The 18,657-nt window shown below is 41.7% G+C and overlaps 1 protein-coding gene across 2 annotated transcripts; it reads left to right on the forward strand.

Moving 5' to 3' along the window:
* The first annotated feature begins 472 nt into the window (after positions 1–472).
* sh2d3a (SH2 domain containing 3A) lies at positions 473–18,644 on the forward strand. Of its 2 annotated transcripts, XR_013909763.1 has the most exons (21): positions 473–704; positions 917–1,008; positions 1,129–1,246; positions 2,453–2,482; positions 2,572–2,633; positions 2,752–2,900; positions 9,435–9,474; positions 9,621–9,737; positions 10,362–10,505; positions 10,888–11,177; positions 11,266–11,351; positions 12,046–12,165; positions 12,243–12,400; positions 12,534–12,734; positions 13,628–13,789; positions 13,951–14,066; positions 14,390–14,561; positions 14,660–14,771; positions 17,316–17,501; positions 18,009–18,290; positions 18,450–18,644. XR_013909763.1 is itself a non-coding variant. In XM_026171624.2 (20 exons), exons 2-20 carry the CDS (start codon positions 919–921, stop codon positions 18,182–18,184), a joined length of 2,529 nt encoding a protein of 842 aa, XP_026027409.1. In that variant the 5' UTR covers positions 473–704; positions 917–918; the 3' UTR covers positions 18,185–18,644. The 2 variants fall into 2 exon arrangements, 1 of the variants encoding a protein (XP_026027409.1); XM_026171624.2 differs by having other exon boundaries at positions 18,009–18,644.
* The last annotated feature ends 13 nt before the right edge of the window (positions 18,645–18,657 follow it).

The raw sequence follows: 18,657 nt of genomic DNA on the forward strand, positions 1-18,657 counted from the left end.
CATAGTGTCTGTAGAAAAAGTAAACACCCAAACTGTCCCCATTTAATTTCCTTAGTTACTGACACTCTTTACTTTCAGATTAACATACTGCGGCTTTACATATGCTGAGCACTTGCCATCAAGTTGAGTAAATTGCCTTTTGTTGTATAAAACTGGCAGGTCTGTGTCACTTTTCACTTCAACACTGGGTGTCACCCTCATGCAAAGCACCAGTATTCCTGCAGGGACTGTATCTCACAACATGCTACCTTAACAGACAGTCAGACAGGTTGGAAGACATACCGCTGGGCCTGCATGCCTATCTCTGACTTGACATGCTGACAGCTGCCTAACATTTAATATCCCCCTTCTTGTTTTTTGGAACTCTGTATCTATCTCACGGCATGTCTCTACCTGCGCTCTCCACCTACCGAGAACTCAAGAGGATTCCTGTGATGTGATTTGCCGTTTTGGGCAGGGTGCTGTGTTCCCAGTGTAAAATCTGATTGGCTTTCTGTTGACCCCGCAGGTTTGAGGGGGAGCGGGCTTCCACTGTTACCACAAACAGAAAGTGAGAGGCAGACTTAATGATATAAGAAACTTTGACAAGGACTACTCAAAGAAGGGAGGAAAAGTAAGGAAAGAAAAAAGCAGAATGAAAGAGAGATATTAAAAAGAGAAGAGAGAGAAGACTCCCAGAGTGAGACGGGGGACCCAGTAAACAGGTAGGCGTTGCATACTGTAGCTGCTGCAAGGCAAACTGGACTGTCTGCTTGTGTTTCTAGCTGGCTGCTTTCTGGAAGTAAGCTGATAATCAGGCTGATCCTTCATTTGTGTTTCTTCTAAAACTCTTATGCACAGAAACATGTGCAAGCATGTGCGTGTTTGCATATGTGCTGGTATGTAATCCGTATCTTCCCCCCAACTTGCTGTTCAGACATGAATAATCGCTCCATCGCCTGGTGGCTGAGACAGATTGGCCTGCCCCAGTACACCAAGATACTTGAAAATGAATATTATGGTCTGGAGGTATGAACAGTAAATATTCAAAATGCATATTTTTTCTTTTTTTTTCTTGTACCCTAATCATTGCCTTTTTTTAAATGATGTTCCCGGCCTGGCTTTGTTTGTTTGTTTACTTGTTTACAGGGTTTGCTGAATGTGACGGACGGAGAGTTGAAGGATGCAGGGATAGAAGATGCAACACACAGAGAAACCATCCTCAACCAGCTTTCAAAACAGAGAGAGCGAATGGACCCACACTACGGTGACATGCATTCGCTAGATGCATTTGCACGTACACACAAGGGCTGGGAAGTTTGGAGATTATGTATAAATATGCTGATTAAATATTGAAACGTACTGGACGACAGCATATAAAGTGGAGCATTATCACATCACAGATTACAGTTTTGTCAGGCTTTCTTTTGGTAAATCATGTATTTCAATAGTTTATCCCACTCCACTTATATCCTGGAAGATTTTGGTTCATACTGACATGACAAAAGTAAATGTGGTCATGGATGTGCAGCCAATAAACATGCAGCACATCCATGACCACATTTCCCGTTTCATCACATCCTACAACATGCTCTATTGGATGCATCCATGCTTGCATCCATGTCTTTTTATGCCAAATTCTGACCTTGCATCCAAGCAAAAATCAAGACTCATCAGACCAGGCAATGTTTTTTCTAATCTCCTACTATCCAATTTTGGTGAATTCAAGCGCACTGTAGGCCTCAGTTTCCTGTTCCTAGCTAAATAGAGTAGCACCCTGTGTGGTCTTGTGCTCTGAAGGGATTTAAGGTTTGACATGTGTGGTCAGAGATGCTCTTCTGAGTACCTCGCCTCTAATGTCTGGTTATTTGAGTTACTGCTGCCTTCCTATCAGCTCAAAGCTGTTTGGCCATTCGCTCGTGACCTCTGACATCAACAAGTCGTTTTCACCCAGAGAACTGCCACTTGTAAATTCTTGAGATAATTGTGTGGAAAAATCCCAGGAAATCAGCAGTTTCTGAAATAATCAGACCAGCCTGTCTAGGAGGCAGCGACCACGCCGTGCTATATATGCATCAACATGTGTACCTAACAAAGTGGCCAGTGAGTGTATGTCTCTGTTACGAAAGAACACAGACAGAAAGATAACATCTTATCTTGGGTTGATTCATCCTTAACTTTCACAGAGCAGAATCTGTTAGAATAATTAACGCAGTGCGTGACGAGTCGGTTTATGAAGTCAAATGTTATCTTTTTAGGGTTTTTTCTGGCTCTTGGTGCTTAGTATAAATGAAAGTAGGTGAAGATCTCTGAACGAATGATGAACTCACAACTTATTTAATATCTGGCACAGTGCATGCTTGGAAATAAACAAATATGCTGAACAGTTCTGTGGATGAAAAGACAAAAACTAACAGACTTTAATCACCAATTAATTTAAATTAACATTGACTATGTTTTTTTAAAATTCCAGCTTCAATTCTAACGGACAGTCAAGGCAGCGGTACGGATCTTGTCTTCTTCAACTCTTCTTTAACTCTGTTTTCCAGCATGTCAACCTGTGCCATTAAAAATGTCCTTCTGTCCTCTGAGGTGGGCAAGTCATAAAGCGCAGAGTGAGCCGAAAATATTCGCTGGGATCGTCCATGGATCTGGTGAGCTCGCAAAGTTTGCACTGCAAGCTGTGAACATCACAAAACAGCTGAAGTCCTAACGCAATGCAGACAGCTGCTCCAGAGGCAACACTAACTGGGGATTTGCCTTTGCGTGCAGGAGAGGCCGAAGGATCTGTTTCGTCAGAGTGTTCTGCCCCGCCTCCAGCGCGCTGACAAGAAACATCGCCTGTCGGCCTCCTGCTCGCAGCTCCGCCCCCTGGACGAGGACAACATCAGTAACAACACCTGTCAGGACAGCAAACACAGGTAAAGTGACCCCCGCCTCCACCTTCTGGCTAATGATTACATTTGACCTCACAAAGTCTAACTCAGAGTTTGTAAGGCGGGGCAAACAATCAGTTATCCATAAATGGGCCTGAAAAGACATTACGAATGAAAAGCCTTTATGAATATTAAATGACAGGATGTTACGTTGCACTGAGTCCCACCTCCCACTGACGAAGGTCAAGAACTCAGTGACAAAGTGAAAGTATGCGTCTGCAAGTGTTCAATCCTTACAGTCCAAACAATTACAAAGAAGAAGATTTAGCTCCAGACTATCTCCAGCAACAAAATCCAGTTCATTCAAATTACAAAAAGCATGTATTTTCACTCTATTCCTGGTAAGTGGCAACCTTGACCCAAGTCATGTCCTTCCTAAACCCATTGTTCCAGTTTGTTTGAATCATCCAGAGACCTTATGAAGAAGATCTCCATAAAAGAATCAGTTAACTGTTATTTTCTCTCAAAACAGGCAGCGATGGAGTTTTTCAGCAGATCTGAGATGGACAAACAATAGTTTAGCATCCTATGTCTGAGGGCAGCTGTAGATGTGGATATTTGAACATTTGAGCACGGAAAACCAAACCCACCTGCACGGCTAAATACAGCTTCAAGTGTGTGTGAAAAGATAGTTTTATAATGTGTGAAGTGACCATTTACATATTAGCATATCACCTCCTTTCTATAGGTCTGCTCATCACCTCACCTGTAATCAGTTTTACTGATCCAAAGGCTATTTATATCCAATATATAACATCCAGTCATGCACTTACTTTTTAAATTTTGAGATGCCTGTGTGTAAGATTTCTGTTGCTCCTCCTCAGTGGATGTGACAGGTCAGGAGCAATTTATCTTTCTATTATCAACATCTGTTAAAGTATAAAGAGGCATAAAACAAACAGCATTTGTTGTGCTTAAGAAAGACTTAGTAAAATCTGTTGATGAGGAAAGCATGTGCAGGAGTGCTACAATAGCAGGGTGATCGGTTTCCAATAAACTGAATGTGGGGCAAACACTGTGTCTGTGTGGGACAAAGTGGGACATGTCAACAATGTTGAGAGACAGACAGGTACATAGACAAGGTATGCTACTCTATCTATCCATAGACTAGCATACCTTGTTTTGAGCAATATCTGACAGTTTTAACCATTTTCATCCAAGAATGAACACATATACTACGTTTACGTTATTTTTTTCCCATCATATTCAACAAAAAAGCTTTTTGGTGACTTGTAGCGTTCCCTGATGGTACTAGACAGGATAAGCTTCTTCTGACTAGAAAAGTGCATGACCTGCAAAAACAAGTCAAAATGTGGGACAATGCTTCATGATGTTCCTAGGACTAGGGACAAACATGTTGTCCACTCCCACATAAAGAGGCAAATCTAGTTACTCCACGTAACACTGGTTACTAAATACTGCTTAGATTATTCATATAAAATATAAACTTAGTAATCATGCCAGATTGTAAAAGGTACCAGCTACTCAGCAGTATATAAAGTAAATAAAACAAACAGCAGCTGCAACATTGTGAACTGCTCTGTTCTTTATACTAACTATGTTTAGGCCATATTTGGATGGTATTGCTTTTCTATGCAGGGACTTTTACTTGTGCAAATATTACAGACTGTAGTGCAGTAATGTGTATGTTTTGGTAAATCGTCTTAACACTTCTTTCACCCCAATTCCAAATTATTGCTTAGGTCATTTTTCATGCAATACTATTAGCAAATTTCCATTTGTTTCTTCTTCTTCTTCTTCTAACAATAATAATAATAATAATAATAATGATGATAATAACAATAATATCTATTTTCTACTTTAATTTTTTTTAAAATTTCTATTCATGGTAACCCCCCAGCCTTCAACTGCTTCTTTTGTTTTTAAATCCTATGCTCGCCCTTGACCGTGTTTTGCCCAATACCGACCTTCAGTTTGTGTGATAAAATAAAATGTTGGCCAAGTTGACATCTAAACCAGCTCCACATGTAGGATATACCCCCATACAGCTCCCCACCTTCCTGTCGTCCCAGGTGCTGCTGTGTCAGCTCACCTTGCGTCGGTATCCGAGGAATGCCAGACAGATAGCGGCGTTTCAGCACCGGGGCCAGGGGCGGGGAGGAGGAGAGCTGAGGGCAACTTGTGGGAACTCGTACTGAGCACGACTCAGGCAGGAGGGAGAAGAGAGGAGGGGGGAGCTGGGAGGGACCGCAGCACAGACGGACACAACGTTAAACTTCCCAGCTGTTGTTTGTTGGTGTGAACTCGGACCGCAAACAGTAAAACATGTCCGCGGAGAGTGAGCTGTGAGTCGGGCTGACAGGTAGGACGGACCGCTGACCGCCGTCAGTGCCGTTTTTTTTAAACAACGAACAACTTTAACTAACGCGAGATGTTGGAGGTTAAGACGGGTGTTTTCTCAACAGTTAATTTACCTTTTATTGCGGATTGTGCAAGGCTTTCTGGACATTTTCTGAACATGCAGTACTCAGAACTCAGCACACGAAGTGGTAAAGCTAGAACCAAAAAGTCGAGAGTGGTTACTTTTGGGTTGTTGTTACCTGTACCTCTGCCAGCGAACTAACGACCTGTTGCACAATTTTAAGGCACTGGCAAGTTTAGACGCTGTCGAAGAATGTTCAGGTTGACAACAAGAGCTGTTAGAGGATATAATGGCAGCTGTCTCCTCTGGTGTGCCAAATTTCCAGAGAACTTTAATAAAATTGTATCAAACATAGAAATATGTGGTGTCAGGTTACATTTCTCAATAGCTGGCTGTCCAGCGCGTTGTACAGGTGTTTCTGCCCAGACCAACGCCCCTCAGACCGGATGTTGAACTAAGAACCACACAGAAAATCTTACAACTGTGATTTATTCGGATGTCCTTCAATTTTAGTTTTTTACCCCCCGGTTTTATTTATATAGCGCCAAATCGCAATAGCAGTCATCTCAAAGCACTTTATATTGTGAGGTAAGGACCTTGCAATAACAAAGAGAAAACCCCAGAAAACCCCCCTATGAACAAGCACTTGGCGACAGTGGAAAGGAAAAACTCCCTTATAACAGGAAGAAACCTCCTTCACTCTGTTCAAAATGTCCATTATTATTATTATTGTTGCTGTTGTTGTTTTTATTATCAACATGGGACACCCCTCAACATAACTCGTATATTACACTAAACCTGCTACCTGTACGAAGGCTGTGATGGTGTTACGGTTCTGATGCTTCCCTGACCTGAATCCATTTGAAAGCCTCTGGGATGTCATGTATCGGTGACTCCACCGAATAGACCCACACACCGAGGTTGTTGTGGGTTTGCACAGCCAATACACACTACCGTGACACATTACGACAATACAGGGAGTGCAGAATTATTAGGCAAGTTGTATTTTTGAGGAATAATTTTATTATTGAACAACAACCATGTTCTCAATGAACCCAAAAAACTCATTAATATCAAAGCTGAATGTTTTTGGAAGTAGTTTTTAGTTTGTTCTTAGTTTTAGCTATTTTAGGGGGATATCTGTGTGTGCAGGTGACTATTACTGTGCATAATTATTAGGCAACTTAACAAAAAACAAATATATACCCATTTCAATTATTTATTTTTACCAGTGAAACCAATATAACATCTCCACATTCACAAATATACATTTCTGACATTCAAAAACCAAACAAAAACCAATCAGCGACCAATATAGCCACCTTTCTTTGCAAGGACACTCAAAAGCCTGCCATCCATGGATTCTGTCAGTGTTTTGATCTGTTCACCATCAACATTGCGTGCAGCAGCAACCACAGCCTCCCAGACACTGTTCAGAGAGGTGTACTGTTTTCCCTCCTTGTAAATCTCACATTTGATGATGGACCACAGGTTCTCAATGGGGTTCAGATCAGGTGAACAAGGTGGCCATGTCATTAGTTTTTCTTCTTTTATACCCTTTCTTGCCAGCCACGCTGTGGAGTACTTGGACGCGTGTGATGGAGCATTGTCCTGCATGAAAATCATGTTTTTCTTGAAGGATGCAGACTTCTTCCTGTACCACTGCTTGAAGAAGGTGTCTTCCAGAAACTGGCAGTAGGACTGGGAGTTGAGCTTGACTCCATCCTCAACCCGAAAAGGCCCCACAAGCTCATCTTTGATGATACCAGCCCAAACCAGTACTCCACCTCCACCTTGCTGGCGTCTGAGTCGGACTGGAGCTCTCTGCCCTTTACCAATCCAGCCACGGGCCCATCCATCTGGCCCATCAAGACTCACTCTCATTTCATCAGTCCATAAAACCTTAGAAAAACCAGTCTTGAGATATTTCTTGGCCCAGTCTTGACGTTTCAGCTTGTGTGTCTTGTTCAGTGGTGGTCGTCTTTCAGCCTTTCTTACCTTGGCCATGTCTCTGAGTATTGCACACCTTGTGCTTTTGGGCACTCCAGTGATGTTGCAGCTCTGAAATATGGCCAAACTGGTGGCAAGTGGCATCTTGGCAGCTGCATGCTTGACTTTTCTCAGTTCATGGGCAGTTATTTGGCGCCTTGGTTTTTCCACACGCTTCTTGCGACCCTGTTGACTATTTTGAATGAAACACTTGATTGTTCGATGATCACGCTTCAGAAGCTTTGCAATTTTGAGACTGCTGCATCCCTCTGCAAGATATCTCACTATTTTTGACTTTTCTGAGCCTGTCAAGTCCTTCTTTTGACCCATTTTGCCAAAGGAAAGGACGTTGCCTAATAATTATGCACACCTGATATAGGGTGTTGATGTCATTAGACCACACCCCTTCTCATTACAGAGATGCACATCACCTAATATGCTTAATTGGTAGTAGGCTTTTGAGCCTATACAGCTTGGAGTAAGACAACATGCACGAAGAGGATGATGTGGACAAAATACTCATTTGCCTAATAATTCTGCACTCCCTGTAGTGTGTCAGCCTGTGGTTTCAGTTTTTATCTCAGATTTTTGGTTTGATTGTGGTTCCAACCTTCAAGGGGTTAATGATTAATCGTCCCAACTGACCACTGTGACATCATTTTGTTCTCTTTGAATTACTCAGTGTATGTCAGTAAAGATTTTCAGTTTGAGTATTTCCTTCATCAAACGCTGATGTGTGATTTACAATAGAGAACAGAATGCTTTTATTGTCACCATCCAGATGTGCAATGAGATACAGAGCGTCTCCTCCTCAGTGCAAACATGTGGGAGATTTAAGTGTTTCCTTTCATTTTTTTTTAAAGTGTACTTATCCACTGCCACAGGGTTTAGACACAGACTGAAATTACCTCTTAGCACAATTAAAGGCTATTTCTCTGGCCTGTGTTTTGGATTGAGCTTCATACCCAGTTAATTAATTGTTTTTAGGTCTTTGGAGCTTCTCAGTTTGGGGGATTTGCTGTTTTGCTTTGTGTTATGTGGAAGTTGGATTTTTGGCTTTAGGAAAGTGTGATTACTAGTATTATTATTATTTTGCCATTTTGTAAAATTTATAGATCAAATGACAGGTGGATTAGTTAATAAGAAGAAAACTCCTGAGTGGAATATTTAAAAGGCATACAGGATGAAGATTTCTGATGTTACAAAATTGTTCAGGGAGCAAGTTTTCAAGGGCTGCTGTCAGTCTGGTGGACGCCTGCTCTTGAATTCAGTGAGGACAAACATGGAAGAGAAAGCTGCTGTCAGGCTTCATTGCTAGTGAAAGCAGGTAGGATGAGGTCATGGAGGTCATATGATTTTTTTTTCTGGAAGGTTGGTGGACTTTTTTTTAACAACCGTTGAATAACTCTCGTGTTAAAGACTTAGTTGTCATTTAAAAATATGGATATTCTAGTTTTTTAGATTATATGTCTGAAAAGAACATTTTTGGTGATTTGGGGATATAAAATTATGACTTGTTTGCAAAGGTTTTTGCAAAGGTATAGATCTGAAAATAAAGACTCAGTTTGATGAGGTTAATTTAACAGTAAACTGAACAAACAATTAAAAGACACAAAACAGGACTCATCAGAACAATTGCACTCGTATGATTTGAGGATCCTAAATTTGTTTTTGTAATCAGAATATACTTCTCTGCATAAACCAAAGAAAACCATAAAAAATGTGGCGGGTTTTGTTTAGATGTTGATAGTGGTGATGTCCAGGCTCAAATCACCTTCCATCACTGTTTGTGCACAAGCAATCCCTAAACAGATCATTTGTTCCAGTGACACAGATGGACCTTTTATGGAATAGTTAATATAATCTGTGGGAGGTATCTTTTTCCAGCCCTGTTATAAGTTGTCTGACCTCTTCATCTGCAAGCCTTGTGTATACAGAGGCAGGAAGGTGGAAGCTTGGGGAGGAAGGAAGGAAGAAAATGAAGGCAGGCTGTTAAAAGTTGTTCAGATTTTCTGGTGTTAATCGCACACCCAGACCTTGGACCTTCCATCCTCGTGCTGCTTATGTTGAGAGGAAAAACATGGCACCATCATCTGTGGCTCTCTGGGGTTCAGACGAGTAACTCCGAATCACTTCTTGTTTTTCAGCAAGAGGAGAAGTGTCGCTGCATACTTCAGCCAGCTGAAGGTAAGAGCTTAAGCAAATGGCCTTTCTGGCTGTTTTCTTTTTCATTCTATAAATTTCCCTTTAAATCCTCGTTCATGCAGAATATGAGCACGAAATCAGCAGTGTATCTCTGGCCTCTGCGGGGGCTGCTGTGTTTTGTGCTGTAGGTGTTTGGAGGTCGAAAAGAGATGGACTCACTGAAGAAGGAGCTGGAAGAAGAGCTGAAGCTTAGCACTGACGACCCAAGGAGCCACGCGTGGTACCACGGACCGCTGAACCGAGAGGTGCACATCAGATCTACACGTTTAAGCAACAGATTTACTTCCCCTCTGGAAATATGGTTATTTGCTGTACTGTGAAAAGTTAGACTTTCATGTTTGTACAAAATAAATATCAAGTTACACCTAGTAGCTCGTTATTGTGTGTCAGCCTAGCATGAAGACTGTAAACAGACAGTGCAGAAATAGACACAAAAAACCAACTTCCTGCAGTTGTGACTTCATCTGGGGTTGTCAGGCATTCAGTGAAACCTCAAGGAAGTTGTTTCTTGTTCTCGCAGTTTTTGGATTTTGCAGATCAAACAAGCAAACAGGATATAATGAGTGTAGCTGCTACTGTTATTACATTTGGATAAAGGTAGCATTGACGTTTTCTTCAGTATACAGACTTATTGCCAGTTTTCATTCAAGTGCCACTTCCTGTTTAAAAACAGGTGAATAAGTAAATGAAGGCTAAGTTTAACAGCATAGCTCACCATAAATATCCTTTACAGTAATCATACATCATTCTTGAACATCTAAAACACTTATCTTTAGCTGACTGGCAACTCATTGTATCTATCACACAGACATGAGAGTGTGTGTGGTAATTGTCTGGCTGTCAAAGCTAACCTGCTGACTCTTCTCCAGGCTGCCGAGTCTCTGCTGGAGAGGGATGGGGACTTTCTGGTCCGAGAATCGAGCTCCTCCGCGGGCGACTATGTTTTGACCTGCTTTTGGAAGAACAGCCCCATGCACTTTAAAGTCATACGAGTGGTCCTCCGACCAAAAAAGGTGTGTCTGTGCTACGTGTGCTCATGCTAACCTGACAACAATCCATGTCTCAAACAACACACACAGCACATACCATATGTCTGGCCGTAGATCAATAGAAAAAACAAATATAAATAAAAATAATTCATAAAAATATTAATGCTGCTAAAGAAGTTTGAGATCTTGTGTGATGTTTGTATATATATACACATATAAATTGTAATTATTATTATTATTTTTTAATCAATACCAACTTAAAAGTAACAGTAATGATTCTGGGTCACCACAGCTGCAAGCTACACTAGCCATTTTTTGTTGTTGTTAACAATACGTCTTTACTGCCTTTGCTTGACACGTTGTGTGTAAGTTTGTGTGTGTGACTGCGCCTCCATCTGTGTGACAGGGCTACTCTCGGGAGCTGTTCCAGTTTGAGGAGGATCGCTTTGACAGCGTTCCCGCTCTCGTTCGTTTCCACGTGGGCGGGCGCCGGCCCATCTCCCAGGGTTCGGGCGCTGTCATCTTTCACCCAATCACACGGACCCTTCCTCTGCGTGTCATCACCGAGCGACAGGCCACGTCCAAAAGCAGCTGTAATAAAGTTGCAGGTGGAGAAAAACAGACCGAGCACGGCAAAAGACGCAGCCTCAGCTCCACACATGCCGACACACTGGAAGTTGCCAATCCGCTGCTGAGGTGCGAGAACGTAATTGGTGTGGTGCACATTCATACACAGAACTGAGATTTAAAGCAAAGTTACTGAGCGTTGTTTGATGTGTGGCAGAAGTGGAAGTCATCCTGCTAACTTGGAGAACGTGGGACGGAGGCCTTCACTTCAGACTGCACAGTCTGACAGCAACCTACGAACTGGTACAGTATTGCAAACATGCAGCGTATTTGCAGAACAGCAACATTAATGTCAGCTGCTTGATGTACCACTCGTGCTGCCAAACCAGTTCTGACCCCCTCAGAAAAAAGGAATATGTTTAAATTCTTTTTTGGAATTTAAACATTTGATATGTTTTTGTTTTTCTGTGTTGGATTGTGATAAGGGTTTCAAAGATCATTATACACATACAGTGGTGGGGAAATGATTATTTAATCCCCTGCTGAAGCTGTAAGTGTGCTCGCTTCCAAAGAAATGAACAGTCTCTTGTATTTATGGTAGTTTTATGGAGAGAGGGGGATTTTATCCACAAATCCAGAAAGAACACATTATATAAAAGTTATGAATTGATTTGATGAATTTACGTTAAGTGAAATAAGTATTTGATCCCCGACATGACTTAGTATTTGATGGCAAGCTCAAAGGTAAGAGGTTCCATGTAGTTGGTCACCATACATTTGGACACACCTCAGGAGGGATCTTGACCCCCTCCTCTGTACAGAAACACTCTAAATCCTTTAGGCCAACTCGAAGCTTCAGCCCCTCCATCACTCCATGGCCTTAATGTGCTTCTTCTTTAGCCACTTCTTTGTTGCCTTGGATATGTTTTGGGTCACTGTCATGCTTGGAGACTCATCCACGCTCCATCTTCAGTGCTCTGTCACCTTCTTCATACAGGTGTTCCACAGAACCTTCAGTCTGAGGACACTAGCCCTGCCCAAATCTCCCCAGTGTTTCGGACAGGCAGCGAGCCCCTTCTGAGCCCACAGCCACGACACGCACGACCTTCCCATCCAGGTAACGTGGAGAGCCACGCGCATGGAGAACTTCTTTATCTAACAAACAAAGCTCATGCTTCCCTCTCTCTGATGCAGGTGGTGGTGCAACTTTAAGAGGTTCAGATGGGCAGCTACACCCCAGAGCTCCTCCTAAGCCTCTCAGGGTTTCTACTGTTTTCTCCAATACTGTACCTCCCCCACCCAGAGACCAGGATGAAGACCCTTCTTCTTTCTACAATGAGCTGGTCATCCGGGTAAAAGAAAAAAATTTCACAGCTGATGTCATCTTTCTGTTGTAACTGTTTATGTTTGCAGAAATGAGGAAGGCCTTTCAAGCTACAACTAAATCCTCCGTGGAGACTTAAGCCCTCCTCTTGTTCTGTTTAGGTGCCACAGAGCCGGCGGAAAGGTCATGTGGATCAGCTGCGTGCGGAAGAAAAGTGGCAGAGCCGTGCCCGCCTCACAGAGACTTCCTTTGGCTTTTTGGAGGCTGAGAAAAGAAAAGCCTCCTCACAGCTGCTGTTTGACAAACAGTTCCAGAAAAAGGCAGAGAAGGAAGTGGAGGACTGGTGCTTTGAACGACCACATGTTTGTATACATAATAATTACCTTCCAGTTTGTAGTTTTCACATTTCCCATTGGTTCTGAGGCTTCTGGAACTATTAAGTTCTTATCTGTACATAAATCTATTTTATGCTCCCCTGGGAGGCTGTTGATTTCCAATTATTTGATTATGATTTATGAAAAGAGTACTCTTTAAATTGTTGGAGTTGTGTAATCCATCACAGTGCTATCAAATCTGCTTTACCTTAGATATAGTTGCATACGTCTACAGGCACAGCAGCTCCAACTTCCACATCAGTGTTTGGTCAGCTACACAGAGCTGACAGTGTCAGAAACTGTATCTGTACCAGTCTTGCCAGTTAAAAGTAATAGGGAACTCCAGGCCTCGAGGGCCGGTGTCCTGCAGGTTTTAGATCGCACCCTGGGTCAACACGCCTGAATCAAATGATTAGTTCATTACCAGGCCTCTGGAGAACTTGAAGACATGTTGAGGGGGAAATTTAGCCATTTGAATCAGCTGTGTTGGATCAAGGACACATCTAAAACCTGCAGGACACCGGCCCTTGAGGCCTGGAGATCCCCACCCCAGACGTAAGAGGAAGTTTTCCATTGTTCCTAAGATCATGTCAACATTGACCTTGACTGTTATTAAAGGTGACACTTTTTTTGCACTATTGCATGCATATTTCCTGTTGTTTCTCTACTGCAGTTTTAATTACTGACTTACTACCTTTTTGCCACCAGGTGTCAGAATCATATTGTATTTGCCAGTTTGTAAAGCCTGACTCTGCCGTCTTAACTTCATATTCACAATAAATTCAATCCATGCACATTAGTGTGCAGTTATATAGAACTGCACACTAATGTGCATGATGTGTATCATGTGTGTATATGATATTCTTCTGCCTTCATTACAGATGGAGTCACAGTCGTGTTTTCAGTTGGATCAGTTTAAGTCGCTGCTCCTACCTGAGAATAACCGACCTCTGGAGAACAGCGTCCTGGTGACGCTGAAAGAGCTCTTTACCCGATCAGACCCTAAAACCATGGCTTTGCACATGCTCAGCATTGACTGCCAGGTGTCCCTGGTTTTTACTCTTTTCTCATTTAAAACTTTAGCTGTGTTGAATTTAACAGTAGTTTCTAATCTTGAGTAGTTTGATAAACACTTTATGTACACATGAGCTGTTGAAATTCTTGGATCAGGAATCTGACTGGCCATTTATCGCTCATTGTGCAGGTTGCACGCATCATCGGGGTGACCGATGAGCAGAAGAGGCTAATGGGAGTTGGCTCAGGGCTGGAGCTTGTCACTCTGCCACATGGACACCAGTTAAGACAGGATTTATTAGAGAGGTACACGCACACTATTTTAAAAATCAATCCAATGTTACACTTTGTCAGTCATCCTTGGAGGTGTTGGTTTATCTCGTGGCTGTACACAGAAACTGTAAAAGGATCAGTTTTTATTTGTTTGTTTCTTTGTTTGGGGTTTTTTGCACATCTTTTTTTTTTAATTCTCTGGGTACCACAAAATTCGTTTCACCTCAACTGTATTTGCTTGGACTCTGGTTGGGTGAAAGCCAGTGTTCAGAAATGAAAAATGTCCCTTACCAGTTACTGCATTCAATCTTCTGTCCACTCAGACGCCTCTAATCCACTCAATGTGAATTTTTTAGGCATCATCTAATAGCACTGGGAGTCGCAGTGGATATCCTGGGCTGCACAGGGAGGGTGGAACAGAGAGCATCTGTTTTACACAAAGTAATCTTATTGGCTCAGGCCCTGAAAGAGCACACCCACAACTTGTACTCTTTCTCAGCTGTGATGAAGGCTCTGGAGATGCCTCAGGTGGAGTATTTATGACAGAGGACTGTGATTGCTGGATGTAAAATGCGGTTCAAGTTTTCTTGCATATATTGAATATTTGTTTACATACAAATGTGCAGATAACGCGACTGGAGGCGACATGGAAAGAGCTGAGGAGGGAGTACACAGAGAGCGCAGTTTTATTTGAGAAGAATCTCAAACCGTTCATGAAGTCGCTGAATGAGGGAGATGGTGAGTGGCTGTGTTTACATCGTCTATGCAAGTTACTTTTGTTCAGCGCGGTTAGAAATATTTGTTTCTTGTGGTTTGATCAGGCGTTACAAAGATACAGTACTGTGCAAAAGTCTCGAGCACCCTTCATTTCTTTAGATTTGGCTTGTAAAATAGGGAAATAGGTGCAGCAATTTATTGAAACCTGTGCAAACATGCACGGAAATACAGTATGTAAGGCAAAAACAGAATTTGTACATTTCTAATGAGCGTATTCTTCAACCTGGCCTAGACTCTCTTAGGCAGGTTTTCTTGTAACTTCTTTAAGTAGTCTTCAGGAACAGTTCTCCAGGCTTCTTGAAGAACAATCAAAGCTCTTCTTTGGAAGCTTTTTGGTCCCTCTTTTCTTCTCTCTGTCATGATTTTGCTGCAGTATCCCTTCTCCTTATACTAGCAGTTGGCAGTGATTTTCAGTCTACCTCTAGTGTAATTTGGCACACCTCAGCCCTTTCTCCTCATTTCCCTTGCGTAAAAATGGCTTCTTGACAGCTAACTTATTTCTGATGAGGCTTCAGCAAACAGTAAATGGATCAATTCATCACTCAGGTCCTGTCTCAGTCCTCTGCTGTATTTTTTCTGTTTCTTAAGGACATGAATATCAGACTGTTTATCTGCTGTAGACAGTTTTTTTTATGCCTCCCACTTCTTCTTTTGTCCTCCACTTGCATAGTTTTCCTTCTTTCCTTCCTCCTTTCTTTTTTAAGGAGAGACTGCAGAAAATGCTGAGATATGGCACGTTTACAGCTAACAGCTCTTTGGGAAAAAACTTGCTGGTGCAAAAATACTACTCTGTGCCTGTCAAACTGTTATCTTTGGCATTTTTCATAGATTCGGCTAAAGAAATAGGAACAATTACCTACTTTTCCCCCACAAGCTGTACAAAGTGCCTAAAGATACAATTTTAAAGTGCATCTTTGCTAAGTTGTCTGTTACATGCAGATACAACACTGATTCATCACATGAGTTAGGTGATGAATCTTAACATTGACAAACAAACAAAAACTCCCATTCATCTGAAAGTGGTCAGGTACAAGGCCTGGACCGAAAATGAGTGAAAAAGCTACCAACGCCCGAAACTTTGAAAGAGCATCAGAAAAACCTGGAGAACGATTAATGATGTCTGGCTCCTTAGAGGCAAAATATAAAGAAATGAGTGGTGGCTCAAGACTTTTGCACAGCACTGTAAATTCACAACACAAGGATTTCTGTGTAATATTCAAATTCATTTAAGGTCCAGTTATGCTTGTTATGCTCCTCATATATAACTCTAAGGAGGTTCTGCTTGGTGAGGTCCAGCTAATTAGAAGAAAGTCTCTCAGAGAGAGAAAGAGACTGGAGCTGAGGGCTTTTCTCTGCCTGAACCAGCATGGGATTTTTCCCCCATTTAAAGCTTTTCTAATTTAGTAATAATATTTTTTTTTAATTATTCAAAGAAAGTATAATATGTCCTCTTGAATGTATAGGTTTATTAATAACAAGACTTTCTCATTATTGTTGCTAAGCATGTATAGGTTAGAAAAAGAAATGAAATAACTTCATGCAGCTGGATAATGAAGACCTGTCTAGAAGCCCTGCAGCATCATTCATTCTCTTCTCTGGACAGTCTTAAGTTTGAAAGCCTACCAAGAAAATGAACTTTATGTAACTCTGCTCAGTACTGTGCACATTTGGTTAAACTTTAATATAATTGGAAATAGTTTATCTGGATTTCAGGAGCAGGACCACGCCTCCATACACTTCCTGTTCTCTGTCTATGACCCTGTGTGAAAGCTGTGCATTCTCATTTTCAGGCCCCACTCACTCTCCCTCCCTTTCTCAATGCAGCCACTCCTCATTACTACATGAGGATCTGCCCGGCCTTCCCTAAACCGCAGCCTCAATTCATGGTCAAGCCGTCTGCCATCATCTACTGGACAAGCTGTCAAACCTAAATGACAATGTGGTCCCAACTAGTGAAATTACATATAGAGCACAATCAAATCAACAATCACAATCAAGACCAATACTAATATTTGGCGATTTGATGTATTTTGGCAAACACACAAAACATAACTTTCACTAAAATTTGACATATGTAATCATTTATCAGTCCTTTCTTAGATAATGTGACAATGCAGTTTTTCCTTTATTGTCGCAACAATTTGTGAATTAGTCATTTACAATCTGCACAGTTCTCCTTGCATCAGCTGGCTGTTTGTGGTGTCCCAAAAACATCAAGTTGCAGAATGCCGTCTCACAGACAAACTATGCAACATCAACATGAATAGCATGGTCAATCGCGTTCCTTTTTTTTCCCCTTTACTAAATTTTCAGTTGCCAGCTAATACAAATATTGGCAAATATCTAATATTGGCTGATACATCAGTCAGGCTTTAATTATATATGTTAAGCTCTTATGAATATGCAGTTGATGTAGTATTCCCTGAAATGTGTAAGCAAACACTGATGTGTAAAATCTTTGCATTACCCCTGTGAGATTAATGGGTGCAGTGCTTTTGTTTGCAGGCTCTGTGGTCCAGGGCCCCATAGCCTTGCCACATCTGGTTCCACTGCTGATGCTAATGGAGGGTGAGGACCCAGTAGAGGACAGTGAAAGAGGCTGTCAGCTACTCTATGATGTCCTCCAATCTGCTCGCAGCGCTGCGTTGCATGCCCATGATTATCAGGAGCACGCACACGCTCTGCTCTCAGGTATGCACGTTCATCCACACAATACAGTACAACATTATCATTAGTGTTATTAAGGAAACAAAAATGTCAGTGCACGTGAGTCCAAATGAGGGGGGAAATAATATTCAGTAAAACGTTTAAGGCAAATACAGCTTGTGTAAAGATGCTGGGAGGCAGCTGTGTTACTGAGCTGAAATTCAAGTCGAGAAAATGTTGAAGCCAAAACTGGCAACCTGGTGATATGGTGAGCAGAATATTCACTGTGCATCAATTTCCTTCAGCTTTATTAAGTAAGTCGAGAGAGTGTTTTGTGAAATATGGAAATGAAGTGGATTGCTCCCACAGGCTACAGATAATTGGTTCATCTGAGTAGCTTTTGCACCGAGCCCATTGTAATATAAAATAAACACTGGCTGAGACAGGAAGTGGAAAAGTAAAAAGCATTATGCTCAAAAACTGTGTACATTGTGAAACTTGTATCTTGGTGGTATCTGATCTGACTAAGTGTCCAACGCACTGTTCCAACAGGAGGCTGGGAGCCGATCCCCGAACTGCTCGAGGCTTTCCGCACAGAGTTCGCCCTGCGGCTGTTCTGGGGTCAGCTGGGCGCAAGAGCAGAGAGGAAGGAGCGATATGAGAAGTTTGATAAGGTTCTTTGTGTCCTCTCAAAAAAACTGGAATCTAAAGACAACCCGAACCTTTAACCTGAGCCTCAGCCCTCCGTTTCTCTGAGCAGAGAGCGAAATCGGCACTTTCTTCACTTGAGGAAAACGAGAAAAGGTTTCAGCCGAGCCTCTGCGTGCTGTGGAGGTAAAGGAAGAGACATTTCTACTGGGAGATAAAATAGAGAAAAAAATGTTTTGTTTTGTTTTTTTCTTCCTGTACTTGCTGAGAAAAGACTGTATGTCGAGCTCGTCAAACAACAGCTTAACAACTTTCTTTTTCTTTTCTTTTTTTTTTTTTAAACAGGAATGTGTGCACACACCTTTATTGTGAAATAGGCCTGCGCCAGATTTCAAAATTGCTTTTCCAAAAACTGGAATGTGTTTACAAAATGTACATTTCTGATCCTTTTTTTAAAAATCATTGTTTAAAGAAGCCTGACTGGATACTCTATTTTTCACTTCAGTGTTTCGAAGCATAAATAAAAGTTTTCCTTTGTCATTTGTTTCTTATG

The sequence above is a fragment of the Astatotilapia calliptera genome, chromosome 6, assembly GCF_964374335.1.
Source record: "Astatotilapia calliptera chromosome 6, fAstCal68.1, whole genome shotgun sequence".
NCBI classification, from domain to species: Eukaryota; Metazoa; Chordata; class Actinopteri; order Cichliformes; family Cichlidae; genus Astatotilapia; species Astatotilapia calliptera.

What these genes read in the sequence shown, in the direction of transcription:
- sh2d3a (XM_026171624.2), top strand. Translation starts at nt 919, where the DNA reads ATGAATAATCGCTCCATCGCCTGGTGGCTGAGACAGATTGGCCTGCCC. An exon ending in TGCTCAGCATTGACTGCCAG is followed by an intron (nt 13,790 to 13,950) that starts GTGTCCCTGGTT and finishes CTCATTGTGCAG; the next exon opens with GTTGCACGCATCATCGGGGT. An exon ending in GTCGCTGAATGAGGGAGATG is followed by an intron (nt 14,772 to 17,315) that starts GTGAGTGGCTGT and finishes TTTTGTTTGCAG; the next exon opens with GCTCTGTGGTCCAGGGCCCC.